The sequence below is a fragment of the Polypterus senegalus genome, unplaced genomic scaffold, assembly GCF_016835505.1.
Source record: "Polypterus senegalus isolate Bchr_013 unplaced genomic scaffold, ASM1683550v1 scaffold_506, whole genome shotgun sequence".
Classification (NCBI taxonomy): Eukaryota; Metazoa; Chordata; class Cladistia; order Polypteriformes; family Polypteridae; genus Polypterus; species Polypterus senegalus.
In genome coordinates this window covers 46,812-61,939 of record NW_024384551.1, presented here as the reverse complement: position 1 = coordinate 61,939, position 15,128 = coordinate 46,812, and the positions used below count along the sequence as shown (strand labels likewise).

Below are 15,128 nucleotides of genomic sequence, written 5' to 3'. Positions count from 1 at the left end.
GACAGATGCAGGTGCATATATACTGGAAGGTAATTTAAAGAAAGGGAAATAAATCAAAATTTCTTTATGGTAGGTATATGCAAATTGAAATGAGAAAGAAATACAAACAAAACAAAAATAATACACACATTTTAATAGTTTGACAGAACAAAACTTAAAAAGACTTGAACAAAACAACAGTAAAAACATTTTATTACGTAGGTTTGGTTACAGAACAAACTAATAAAAAAAGTTAAGTATAAAAAGTATATAAAGAATGCAACAAAATGACATTACAAATGAAACAGATCACTCATTATAAGAAAACCTGAATAAAAAACATAATACACATAGAAATATGATTTAAAAACAAGGCGCCTAATGCAATTTAATTTGGTAGTCTACAGCAGAAAAGTGCAAAACTTGCAAATGTGAATCCTTTCTATATATTAACCCACAATTCATCTGTTTATTTTATTATTAAAAATCAAACCATCTTTACACTACTGTCAGCTGTCAAACTGATATGTTTCCTCACTAAATTAAAATGTGCTAAAATTCATGGAACCTTATTAACTTGTAAATACCTTGTAATTGGTGCCTGTCAATTCTAAGACATTTTCTGTCAACTAATATTGACAGGATTATTTTTGGCAGCAAACACAGTTTCCAATGGTAGCTCTAGCATGGCTAACACAGACCAATATTATTTTTAAAACATTCATTCTGTGTCACACACATGCTTCTTCGATGGTGTATGGTACTGGGAGATGAAAAACAGTATACATCTTCAAAAATACAACCAATGAATAACAATTACATTAAACTATATTATGCAAGTACAAAAAAATAACAGTAATGCCAAATAATAAAACAATTGTGAAGCAATATTCATATTGAAGTGACTGCAACAAAACTAAAAAACAAATTTACATTTCAAGCAAAAGGCTCCCTGGTCAGTGACAATTTTCCATCTATTTGGACAATCTTCACGCTTATTAAAAACATCAATCATTACTCATACCAGCCATTGAGAAATCACAGTGTCCAGTTCTCCCCCTGCAAACAGGATTTGCACAAACAGTCTGAGCTCATCTTTTGTCAAAAGACTTTATCCATGTAGCAGCAAGAACATAAATTTCCTGCCTGATGCTTGTGCTTTTTAACAGGATATTATCATATTTCTGTTTCGTCTTCAGCAGCTGGAAGCAAGTTGTCAAGACAGCAGTCTCCAGAGATAAAGCACTGCAAAGACAGCAGTAGAAAATCTGCAGGCCTTTTAAAAAAGATTTGGATTACATCTGGTGGCTTTAATTTCCAAAGAAGGAAAACAAGCAGTTGGTGTCACAGTTGTGCCAAGAACATGGTGTTCATGCTCATCTGGGAATCATCTCCTCTGGTAAAGCTGTGAAAAAAATGGACTTGTTGAAATGGCTCACACATTGGGGAAAAATGTGAGTGGCTTGGAAGAGCACTTTCTTTAAATATAGTACATAGAACACTGATATCACTGATATGCATTTTTGAATTTCTCCCTCTGAAAAACACTGCAGAAGGCATTATATACAGGCTTTGTAATAAAATAATATAAGGCAAAATACATTTCCTTGTTACATTCTTAAACCTACTTTAATGGTTGTGGGAGACCAAATCTCATTTCAACAGCTTTAGACACATAAAAGAAAAACAGCCCAGGACAGGGCACTAGTTTATTGCAGGCCCCCTTCATTCACACACCAACAATTTTTGGAATCATCCATCTAATAAACGCTTTTTTGGATATTTGGGAAGAAAATCCCACACAGATATGGGAAGAATATGCAAAAATTGCTACTACACAAGCATAACAGTAATATTAATTTTTGAAAATCAAAACCAAAACAACACTTCCTCACAAACTAAAACTATAAACGTGAGGAAGAGCAAATAAAAGTTGATGAAAGTTAAGAACAAATGTGTGCAGTATTATTTAGGTTTCTTTTTTATATCTCACATAGTTTAGATGGCTTATTTGTAAGCAAAGTCTGTTGAAAGTTGTAACAAACACAAGCAAAATGAGAAGGGTGACTTTACTGTTTTAAAATAAGTAAGCTGCTTAGAATAAAATATCTAAAAAGTGAAATTTTATAAACTTGAAAATAAGATATTGTACTTTTATATTTTTGACAGGTTGTTGGGCTGGCAAAGTAATGTAGAGTTAGAATTCAGGAGACAGAGCCTCAAAAGGAGGCAAACCAAGGATAATCTATACTTTATTTGGAGGACCACTGTTACAGTTAGGCAGGTCAACGTCTCTTAGTGGGATGCCTTTCTCCTGAATATAAAGTATGAAAACAAAATAGATTTAGCAGTTCTGGGATGGTTGGGTGTGCCACAGGTTCAAAGAGCACCGCTCAGATAAATATTACATTAGTATTTGCCTAATATAAAGGTCACAGGAGAAGGCGAGGAATGCTCCTTTGGACTACTAGATAGTGGCTTATGTCAGACAGATACAGACATGTCTCCTGTTATGGTGAACAGGCTGTAACCAAGCTCTTTGTATATGTATTATGAATAAGAAGTGCAGAGAGAACAGTAGTAGCCAGAAAAACCTCTTGGGACGATTCCACCAAACCCAATTTTGGGAAGGTATCTGACCCTGGAAGACATTCTAAAGAACTGCTTCACAGTATGATGTATAGCTGTCACTTGGAAACAGGTCATTTGAATATAGAATTTGGAGGAGAGACAGGCAAAGGTTCAACGTGGACAAGGGTAGTGCATCTAAGACTGAAGTTTTGCTTGTGGCATAGTAAATTTAGATGATGGTTAAGTGGAGAAACAACTCCTCTTCACAGACAAGGTCCTAGACCGATATAATGCTGAAGAAGCTTGGAATTCCTTTTGGTATATTGTGCTGGTAATCTGTTTATTTGCATTAATAAAATGTTATTGATACTTTTTGTAACTTAGTTACAGATTAGCAAATAGCCACGCTCTTCATCACATCATAAAATAAAGTACTGAAGATACTGAAACGAAAAGCTAGATTGGAAGCAAAATGCTGCAAGGTAAATGGGGGAAAGATTAATGCAAAGGCACGATGTTAGAGCATGGCCGTGTGGGGCAGTGGGAGTATAGGGAGAATCTCAGTCTAAGCCCAAACTTGTTAGAAGTTAGTACATAAAAGATGAGGTGGTGTGAAAGGTAATCTGTGGGCAATAACTGCATCATCTGATTGTAGAAAATTATGTAACAGGGTTGTAGAATGCTAATGTTCTAAGTAAATTTAGATATTGTCAATGGATCTGTGGGTGGAAATGTAACTTTAGTTTTTAGAAAAGTATGTAAGATGTGTGCAGGATACTGAGGTACTGAGTGTAAACTTTGATATCAGCAATGGAGTTGCTTTGGAGAAAGTAAAGGAGTTCTGCTACTTAGGTGACATGCTGCATGAAGACCAAAATACCATCACAGTAGTGACAGTGAGAATAAATTGTGCATGGAAGAGCTTTCTGAAGCTGCCTCCTATTCTAACTTCTGAAGGAGTCTCTCTGGTGTTGCTAAGAAAAGTTTTTGAAAGCTATTTGAGAAGTAGTATGTTGTAAGGGAGAGTGTTATGGCTGGTGAAGGAAGAACAAGAAGGATCATTGGAAACAACGAACATGACAATGTTCATGTGGATGTGTGGAGTGTCATGGAAGTGAATGCCAAGTTGAGAGAAAAACTTGATGGTGAGACAATTAATGCTGCACTGAGGAGAAATAGACTGACATGGTTTGGATATGTAAAGAAAAAGTTTAAGGTTGCTTAGGTGAAAAGGTGCACTGTGATGGAGGTTGAGGGTAGGAGGCCCAGAATGAAGCTGAAGACGACATGCTTTGAGGTGGCATGAGAGGAATTAATTTCACCCCAAAGATTTACCCAAGACTGTGGAGACCTAAGGAAAAAAAACTTTGGACACCTTGCAAATACAGGTAAACTCAGAAAATGCCCATTCAACCAGAAGTTATGCTTACCATTTACGTACTGTGCTTGTACTGCATCAGAAAATGTTGTACTTAACCATGTAATGTGGGTTTCGCCTTAATGCTTTGTCATACTGTTGGATGTGGAAAGTAAACACTGAAAGACTTGATACTGGCTTGCTGGGATAAGCTTAGCTCCACTTTCCTGTGACTATGCTTTATAAAAGAAGGTGCAGAAAATGAATGAATGGTTCTGGTGGTGCTCTATTGAAGCAATATATGATAGAGTCTGTCTGAGAGGGAAACTGAGACACTAAGTGTGAGTGAATCAATGTCACCTAAAAGATCAGGATGAGGGCTGTTAAAACACAGTAATCACATATTTAAATTACATTTAGTTAGTCCGGAGATGAATGTCTGAAGCTTTTTGATTGTTACCAGGAATTGCGGTACATAGTTATTGCTTTTCACCTTGATGCACAAGGTGTCTAAAGACCAGAACACTTGTGGAAATTAAAATATCCCCATCTGAACTTCTTTTTTACACCATGATAAAAGTTGCAGTTAAATTCTAAGTAGTTATTTCTGTAAGTCATATTCAGCTAATTAAAATAGATATTAACCTTACATACACTATAGAAAAGTAAAGAATCAAAACCATGAAATAAAAAGAGGGAATGGCAAGAAAAAAAAACAAAGAAGGTTATGAAGGTTAATTAAAAAGAAGAAAAGGGTACAGATTAAAGAACATATAAAACAGAAGCAATGAATGCACAGACATCAATTGTTATAATGAGATAAAATCAAATATAAAAATGAAGAAAAGCGCATAAAATCCCAGAGCTGGCCAAAATAGTCCAGTAAAGAAAATAAGAAAGCAAAAAACACTATGTGAAACTACAGTGAAATACAGAAAAACATAAAAGAAAAAACATAAATATGCACCGAAACAGTGCAGAAGAATTAAAAAAAGAGAAAACACCATGACTTAGGAGACTATTTTTCTGTAAATAACAATATTCTAAAATGATTAGTAAAAGTTTTGTGATTAAATGTATGAGGATTCTATAGTATAACACAATAACATATGAAACGAACATCTAGTATAGCCAGTTTAAAATAAACAAAGATTCTGTAATAATACACATGAAAAGCAGCACATGGTTTAAATATTACAAAATCATACAGAATAGAGAACAGTAAAAGAAAAAAAAGCAAAGCATTAAAAATCAGACAAGAAATCTAAAATAAAAATAAAATCCTAAAGAAAATAAAGAAGTACATAACAATAACTGTACATGTAAATCCCCAAATGTACTGTATGTAACGTAAGATTTAAATAAGCGGATGCTTTTAAAACATTTCCATGTAAACTCTAACACAAATTTTATATTTATAGTCAAAGATGTACAGGTTAGTTTAGCCTGGTGTGTGAGTGTGTGCATGAATATGCCATGTAAGAAGATGCCATCCCAGTCAGAGATAGTTCCTGCCTTATGTCCAGTACTGTCAAAATGGCTGAACTGAGTAATACGATACAACACAATAAAAACTTCTTACGTTTAATTGCAAGCATTGTATTGCCATGGCAACATGCAACTGAAGTTACTAGGTAGGGAAAGCTGTTGTCCAGCTGGACTAATCTGGGAACTCCAGTGTCCTCCTCCTTTCTCCCCAATCTGCCTCTTGCTCCTTTTCCCCACGTGTAAACCTCTCCATCTGGTGAGACGACACAGAAACACAAACAAGTGAAATATTGAATGTACGTAGAACGCAGCAAAAAAAAAAAAAATCCCTGAGGTCCAATTAATAATCATGCTACCATTTTACTCCCTCGCTAACTGGCATCAAACTGTCTTTGGCAGTTAAGTGTGATACTCAGCATGCATTTGTATTCCACTTACAGTAGTTCAATCCAGCTATCTATTCCTTATAAAACACATTATAATAAAAAGATTAAGCGAAGGATACTTAGGAAAAGAGCAAATATGTACAGTACATGGTAAAATAATGGAAGTGGAATTTAAAAAAATATCAGTAATAATTTAAAAATATTTTCAAACACATCAAGACAAAAGGCTTCTAACATAGTTACTAAAGATTAAAAACCACCTACTTACACTGTGCCTCTTGTGTGCCAGAAAAACAGAAAGAAATGTTCTCTTATTAAAAAATCTCCTAGCTGGCATAATGTTACCTGCTCCAATTGCCACAGTGAAAGCATCTCCACAAGATACCATGATAACTCTGACACCCTCAAGGCCAGCCACAAGATGGGGCACACGGCTGTTCCTTCGGGTATTGCTGCCAAGCTGGCCATGCTGATTACTGCCAAATGTATAGCACAAGCCATCCTCTGAAAGCATACAAGAACTTAATAGTCAGGAATAGAAAAAGAGTGTAAGGACTACAGGTGGCATAAAATCTAACAAAAATTCCACAATAACTTCAACCTATTCATTTCTTTTGAAGATCTATTCATTTGATGAATAGCAATATTATATGCATTGATAAGCATAACTTTCTAGCAAAAAATAAGTTCATAAAATCTGAAGTTTTATTTTTTAGTCTATACCAGGAATTCTTAACCTGATGTCCATGGAGCCTTAGGGGGTCCATGGATGGGTTTCAGGGAGTCCATGAGTGTCAGATAAAAATTAGCATTTACCTGTATATTCACTATACAGCCTGGTACTGTTGTTCTTGAATAGATGCAGCAGTAGTAGTAGTAATGGTAGCAGAAAACGTAATATTAGTTGATTTGTTTTAATTTGCAAAAGAGGGTTGTATTTCATAATTGTAATGAGTGGCCATTACTTTTTGCATAAAAAAGTTTGTTTTTTTTTAGATTGTTTACTTTAAAGTTTAATAATACTGTGTGTGTGTTATATATGTATGAGTTAATCAAACATTGACAAACTGTGATCCTTGGACTAATGATCATAAAATTATTTAATGTGAGATTTCTACAGCTTGATTATAACCTAACTTTTCTTTACATCTCATGTTACAGTAATAAACTACACTTACTTATATTTTTACCCTACACTATCTACCTTCTATCATAAAATATAAACAGATACCAAGGGACTCAAAGTGTGCCATGAAAACCTACTTTTGACTATTAAAACTCCTATTTGACACATATGTTCTGAGATTTTTATAGAGGAAGAAAGAACGTTCAAGATTAAGAAGTAATTTTGGGGCAATGTTGTTACACTCACTAATCATGGCACCACATGCAAATAAGAATTTCACTGTATACTATACATGTGGTAATAATCCTATAAATGTATAATAATTTTCATAAATCATTTATGGTTTAGAATTATAATAGAACATAATATCTGTGAAATATATATTCTAAACTTGGCCCTTGTTTCAGACACTACTTTTAAATTTAATTACTTTTTTGAAATGTATGAAAAATGTATTACTCATCAATATTCAGTGTCCTAAAATAAAGAGAGAACATCACAAACCAAGGGGCTTATTAGATGATAAAAGAATTCCTTGCTTCTCTCATAGATGTATTAAACCTAAAGAAAAACTGCACTGTAATTGTGCACAAACAAGATGATTACAGGGCCAATGCTCTGAATCACTTGTGTAATAAAGAACATGTAGTAAAACACTACAGACATCAATATTTGAAAAGTATAAGCTTGGAACTGCATTTGACTTAATGGGTCTATTATGAAAACTCAAACCCAACCAAAAAAGGAGGAATTATAGAAGCAATGTGACGCGATGTATTGAGAACAAACTTGCAAATGTTATCCCACTTAAGATAATAATAGAAAAAACTTTAATAGCTATTTCCAAGTCAGGTTTGACAGTTTAAAGAGACAGCACATAATAAAAACAGTTTATATGTATCAATTTGTACAATATTATGACTATGACTATGTGTTCGAAAACACACGGTATTTCAGCATATGCACAAAGATTAAATATACAGTATAATCAGGTATCAATTAGTTGAGTGAATTAATCATATAAAGCGCTGGCCTCATTTAAACTGTAGTGGTAGCTTCCATTAAAAAAAACAAAACAGATTTTCTTCATAAAGAAAAGCAACATGAGCTGTAAACAAGGTGCAAAATACAAGGGTCTTGGACCCCTGAAATCCTTAAAATCCAAATTGTCTGAGGTTCCTGAAAATAAATTATAAAAACATGCTATGGTGTTATAAATTACTCAGTGACATTTACTGGGTTTGTGAGGAAACAGTGTTAAATAGAAATTTTGAGGAAGATAGGAAGATAGGGTGTTTCCTTTATTTCAGCTAGTTTTATTCTTGAAATGGCAAGGTTCTGCGTAATGCACTAGAGTTGCAGCACATGCAACATGCCATTAATCACATTTCATTTTGCCCAATTCTGCTCCTGCACAAAGAAAAGAAAACAAAGTTCTTTGTTTTCAAAGTTTAGTTTGATATTTAAAAAATTCAAACAAATCAACCAAAACTATGAAACTTCAGCAGAATGTTGCACTACTTTTGAAGTGAGCATCTGCACCACTACAGCTTGTGCATAAGAGTGCATGCTTCACAAAAAGTGGATTTTCGACATAAATATGTGCCAGTGTGCCTTCCATTTGGAGCTTGTGTATCCAATTTTGATGTGGTTAGTGTATTTGTGATGTTCATATAAGTTATAACATTGTCTGCAGCTAACTGCATAACCCATTTATCAGGGTAAGATTTCAATATTCAGCTAACAATGGAGTGTTAGTGCCACACACTGAACATAACCCTGTCATCCTTCAATGACTACCATAGGGTATTTCGCAAACTGAGTCTTACCAAACAGGGTACAGAAGATTTACTAAATACTGATGGTGGTAATTTTAAATACTCACCTGTAATCGCAGCTGAATGAGCCGTTCCAATATCAATGTATGTGATCTTCTCCACATTGAGGGGGTTAGACTGGACAAGAGTGAAAATGTGGACTTCTTCAACTTGCTCAGAAATAGGTGGATCTTCAGAGTTGTTCATTTTATCTAACCCTAATTTGTTAAACCTAAAATGAAGAGCATACTTCTTTAAAATTAACTGAGTGCATGCCACATGGTGCTAAAAATATAAAACACAATGCTGTTTATATGAGTCAAATATTTCTAAATGCAATAGGCAGCTATTACATTATCTTCAAATTCTCTTCTCACTCCTTTGTGGTCACAGCAGCAAATGAAACCACAAGCATCTTCTGCTCTAAATTTTTTACTAGACACTGAAGTAAACATGTAGCAATTACTTCAGACAGGATGCATCAAATTTCATTTGGTTTACTTTTCTCCTGCCTAAATAAACTTCCTCCAAATTCCAACGGCCCAAAGGACATGCATTTTCATAAATAAATTATCAGTGGAAAACAGGCATTACCATAACCAAAATATACATGTAAAGTGAATAAATCAGCAAACAATTTTTATGACCAAGTGATTTCTGTGTACTTTGCATTCAGTTTTAATGGAAACACAGCACTAGTGATACTGACTAGAATTTACCAGAAGCTCCCTAACACAATTGCAGGTCAACTAAACTTTATAAATATGGCTAGCTCTATTTGTTACTCCTTTCAACTCAAAAAATGAGCCAAGATTAGAATATCTCAGAACAATTTTAATGGCCAACCACTCATTCTTATAAACTAAACTGCTTAAGAATGTGGTAAAGTATAACATTCATCATTGGCAAGACTGTTGTATTTTTCTGTCATCATGACTGAAATGTAAGTAGCATGGATAGGACCCAATTTGCATTAGATTTATCTTGTTTAAGATTATCAAAAGGATGTTAGATCCACTTAATAGAAGATATTGCCAAAATACTGTTGAAGACTACTAGCACAAAAATATTTTACATAATTGTAAATGTGGATGCAGGAAAGGAAAACCATTTTAAACAAGAAATTATAAGTATGGAAATACACCCAAATGATAAAGGTAACTCAGACTCTCAAAAAACATAATGAAGCCACTGGCACAAGGTAACTTCCAAACTAAACTTCTTACTGATTAGGATGAAATGATGAAACAGTACATATTACAAAAATATTCAATATCGGGGAGACAGAGTCCTTCAAGAGTCTGTGCTATAACTATTACTCTTTTAATTTACATTAATGGCATTGATTCTTATTTAGAGAGTCATCTTGTAAAATTACAGATGACAAATATAATTTGCAGTTACCAAATCAAATACTAAGGAAGTAACAAAAACAACTGAACAAGACAATATTCACAACTTTGCCAACACTTGGAAAATGTAGTTTGATGTTGATATGTGCTGCAAACAGTAAAAGAGATGAGCCTGCTGACAAACAGAAACAACCTAAAAGAGACTCAGGCAATATATAAACACAATATATAGGGATTTGTGGGGATACATAGGGATATTCTAAATATTCAATTAAGGAATATTATACTTCAAGTGTATAATGCACTACTGAGGACACATCTTCAGTACTGCATGCATTCTGGCCAGGATTCCCCAAAAAAAAGACATTAACTGTAAAGATTTCTGGACTAAAGTGCACACATTCTAATTTGTTACATTAAGAAAAAGAAAATAGACCTATTCAGTCTTGAGACAAAGCTATACTGGAAACCAATCCAAGAATTAAACATTCCTAAAGCATACACAGAATTATTTCAGTTAAACAGTGTATCACTTACTCAAGGACACTGGTGGGATGGAATTTAAGGGGAAGGACAGTCAAGAATGAAACCAAGCAACACTTCTTTACACAAATGGTCATGAATCTCTCAAACAAATAACCAAGTGATGAAGTTGAAAGCTCTGATGGCTTTTATGTGGAAGTGATAGTGGGACTATATTAAACTAACTAACAGAAACAGGCAGAAAGGCTGCCTATTGTTTGCAAGAAGTTTTGTACTGGCCAAAGCAGGACATCATTTAACATTATGAGTACAGTGATTCCTTTCCAAATAATCTGGACGACAATTTCATTGTCTCACTGGATTACATCTTTTGTTGGCGAGTATGTGATTTAGTCCTTTTGGGGGTTTGTGTTTATTCAAGTTAAATTTCTAAAAAAATATTTTTCCCTGTTTATATTATACAGGTCCAAAAGAAGTGTACATTGTTGTCAAACACTCAAGGAGTAATGTTCCTTTATCTCAAGAACCCAAAACACCAATAGCAAGGAAAAAATAACACGGTTAAAACTACTACTAAATCAAAATCAACATACAGTGCCTAGGAAAAAGTATTCATTCCTTGAAAGTTTTTACAAAGTTTTGACAGTGTCTTTTTCCATTGATCAGTGTCAAAAAAGCCAGGACAAATACACTGTCATTCAATGTTTTATAACAATGCATTTCCCATGCATTGCCTTTATATGGTTATAAGTAAACAGTTTATAAATGCCTGTAACATATAATTTCATTTCTATATTGAACAGCTCAAAACCAGGCTTTATTTTAATTGACTTTATCATATGAAAATGAAGCCACTGCACACATTTGTCAAGACAGAATTTTGCAAACAAAAAAATTATAACTATCTTCTCTATAGTACCACCTAGAAAGAAACGTAATATATTCATAGAACTTGAAGACCCTCTGCAGTATATCTGCATTAACAATACAGATGACTGCAGTTTGTAGACTTAATAATAAACTGGCATTTGCAGACTGGTTAGTAGGCATTAAATTGTATTCTTCTTTCACAAATCTTACCTGCTTAAGAATTTTGTTATCATTTAGCAAGATCATTATTTTCATTCAGGGAATTCACACTAAACATGAGATAAACAGAAGCACTGGAAAAGGCCATAAACACATGAAAGGGTGAACTAACAAATTACCCAAGATAATGCACAAAACATGGGAGCTAGACTGCTGTAATTTTAAAAGAGACCCAGAGGAATTATCTGCTGCTTTATACCATAAGGTTAACTATGGATGGCTACCTCAAAATGTATGGTTGAAGCCCTCTTTCTTCAATCAATTCTGCATCTCCACATCCATTACAACATACTGTAAATGACAAATGTTAACTTTCAGGAAAAGTACCTTTCTCCCCAATTACTGTCATAAACCTAATACTGTGGATTACAAAGGCAATTTACATATATTCAACAGGATATGTGAACATTTCTTGTTGCAAAACCAATTTCTGCTTCCCCGATCTGCACAGACTGGCTAAAAAACAGGTTGGGTATAAAACATGTAAAGAACTACAAGAGATAACGATATTAAAAGAAGATGGATAATATTCTAATGAATTGCCACATTATATCTTAAGGGGAAATGGAAAAATAACTACAATATTAAAATAAGCACACCAAGGACACAATAAAAGAAGAAAATCTTAAAAAAATGTGAATTTAAAAAAATCTTTACATTTCATTCTCAAACCTGCTTGGTTTCATTCAGGAATGACAGCCAGTTTCTATAGCAGTGGGAGCAAGGTGAGAAACACTGAAGAGGATGTGGGCACTTCACTTGCACACATACCCACAGCCAGACTCAGACTCACATAAAGGCCATTTTAAAATCACACATTAACTTGTTAGAAAAGTTTAAAGTTTAAAAGACAGTAAACCCCACAGAAAAAGCTACATTGAAGAAAGGATTGTGGACATTTTTTTTATTTCTGTAATGTATACTCCTAAACTGTATCTCTGGCTCTCTGCCCTTAAACCTTTGCTTAACTCCACTTCTTTAAGTATATCTAGATGCTATACATGAGATAATTTTTCACCTGTTGCTTCCACAGGCTAGTATTTGATGATCAGTTGTGAGGATCATGGAACAGTCAACACCACAAGGCACCTTAAGTATTTTATATTCAGCAGGAAGAGCAACTTGCTGAGGACTGTTGTGGGACTCTTGAGAGCCTAAACCTAGCCGACCTGACACAAAAAAAAAAACACATTAAATTTGGTAAATGGAAATAAAACTATTTTTTTAAATGTCATACATAAATTGAAATCCATGTATTTAACTTCAAATCTTATTGTACATAACAAAAATTAACATTCTGGCACATTTTAGGCAATGGTACAAACTTTCATAGTCAAGGCACAGATGAACAATGTTACAGAATAATGCTGACATATGTACAGTATATATGCAGTAAGGAGAATGAATAGGTATTATGAACTGAAGCAAAGGCATTTCTGTTTAAAAATGGGAAATTAATATTTTTGAGAAAGACTGAAGATCTAGTAGATGAGGTTGGAAAAGTTAATGTTGAAACAAATTAAATAACAGATGCTCTAATTTAATATTTTTCCATTTTTATTTACAGCACTTAAATTGGTTCCACTGTTCTTATCCACCATAATTACGACCAAAAATATTAAGCACATATGCTATCACTGACTTTGCTTGATCGACCTACAGTTAAGTAGAAAAGGCTAGCACGGATAACCCTAATGCCAATTGGACAATATGGTTCAATTCACTCTGAAAAATTAGTTCCAAAAATCAAAAGCAAAGGAAGAAAAGTGAAAAGTTAAGACTTTACTACATCTACAATTATACATTGAAAAGAGACCACAAATGAATAATGATATGGAAGACAATCCTCTCAGTTAGGCTGCAGTACCGTTGTCACCTCGTCCCCACGTAAAGACCTCATGTTCATTGCTTACTGCTACAACATGTGATGCTCCACAAGAAATCTGGACAATTTCATATCCAAGCAGGGCTTCAACAATTTTAGGCTACAAAGAAAAAAAAAAGAAAAACAGAAAAATCACACTCTTGAGATAACTGATAAACTGTGATTTTAAATTAAAGAACTAGAATCTTTCCTTGTGAGCAGTAACATTTAGACACTTTATATTGACTAGATGTTGCCAGAACAAGTAAAGAGATACAGCATTTGATATTTTTCAGACGTCCTAGAAACCTTAACAGGCTAATTTTGACCAAACGAACAACATCATGTTTGAGGAAGAAATGCAGTGTTGCTGACTTAGCATTGATGGAAATATTTAGAAGGACTGATCAAAAAAGCAACAAGGGTAAGGAATGACATTGCTATTTAGTTATCAATAGAATGATCTGGATCAAAGTGTTGTTACTCCAAAAAGAGGCAATGTAGGAATAAGATTTTGACTACTAACTCTAAATTGTACCTTTGTTGAGTGTGTCGAGGAATAAGGATGCCCTGTGATGGACTTATTCTTGACATGGTCACTATATGGCTTTTGCATGTTCTTTCCACAGATATATAGATTTTCTGAGAGTACTCATATTTATCCTCACAAAAAGACATATGAATTAGTTTAGTTGGCCCAGTATGAGTGACTGTGAATATGTGTCCTAGTATGACCTGCTAAGGACTAGTACTTTGTACAAGATTAGCTGATGCATTGTACCAGGTGGTAACCTGTGTTATAGTTATAACTTCAACAATCAAATGTATTTCGTATCAGACCAACACCTGTTGGTACAGTTAACCCCAATGTCAAACTATGGACACACTACCAATTAAAGGTGGGATTATACCTAAGAATTATATAGAGATCATTAAATCAATAAAATAAAAATAATTTTCTAATAATTAAGAGTAATTAAATATGGGATATTGGGAATTAGAATAGCACCAACCATATAATAGTCACATTCTTATTCATAAAAAACAATAGGTGCATGATTCATCATATTATCAATCCCAGAGTACAATAACATAATACTAGTGATGAAGATTTAGCCTTACTCACTGTAGTAAAGGCATAACATTAAACAGGTTTGTGACAAATAACATATACTATGCCTCACGGCAAAGTGTCTCAATATATCCAATACCACCACTGAGGTGTAAATATACAAAATACTATGGGCATCACCACACATTCCATCCAATAAACCCACAGTTGTTGTGAACTGAGGTCTTGTGGAACAATCAAGACTAAAAACAATCATGTAAAAGAATGCCTACACCTGGGGGCCAGAAACCACCATGTCTCCTGTAAAGAGTTGGACTGTTCGTGTTCCAGATTTCAGAGGCAAAGACATGTGTATAATTTACAAAGGGAGAAGAACTAATGTTGTTGCAGTGGAGATGAATTATCCTGTCTGACACATTCTGAAGCCATCACAGTCCCTTTTCTCAAGGATCACATTAATAAATACATCCTCACATCATCAATTAAAAAATAGTCAGTTTCTTAATATGACAGAGTGGTGGGGTGGTTTGGCATTATTTTCTGT

The 15,128-nt window shown here is 34.1% G+C and overlaps 1 protein-coding gene across 3 annotated transcripts in view; it reads right to left on the bottom strand.

The window, feature by feature from the left end:
- Positions 1–207: 207 nt before the first annotated feature.
- Positions 208–15,128, bottom strand: part of nek8 (NIMA-related kinase 8) — a 45,337-nt gene continuing 30,416 nt past the window's right edge. For all 3 annotated transcript variants that reach the window (XM_039743242.1, XM_039743244.1, XM_039743243.1), the window contains exons 10-15: positions 13,516–13,633; positions 12,667–12,817; positions 8,793–8,956; positions 6,127–6,285; positions 5,490–5,648; positions 208–1,384 (exon numbers count right to left, since the gene is read on the bottom strand). In XM_039743242.1, coding sequence (XP_039599176.1) covers positions 1,356–1,384; positions 5,490–5,648; positions 6,127–6,285; positions 8,793–8,956; positions 12,667–12,817; positions 13,516–13,633 — 780 coding nt within the window. In that variant the 3' untranslated portion in view covers positions 208–1,355. The remainder of the gene's footprint in view (positions 1,385–5,489; positions 5,649–6,126; positions 6,286–8,792; positions 8,957–12,666; positions 12,818–13,515; positions 13,634–15,128) is intronic.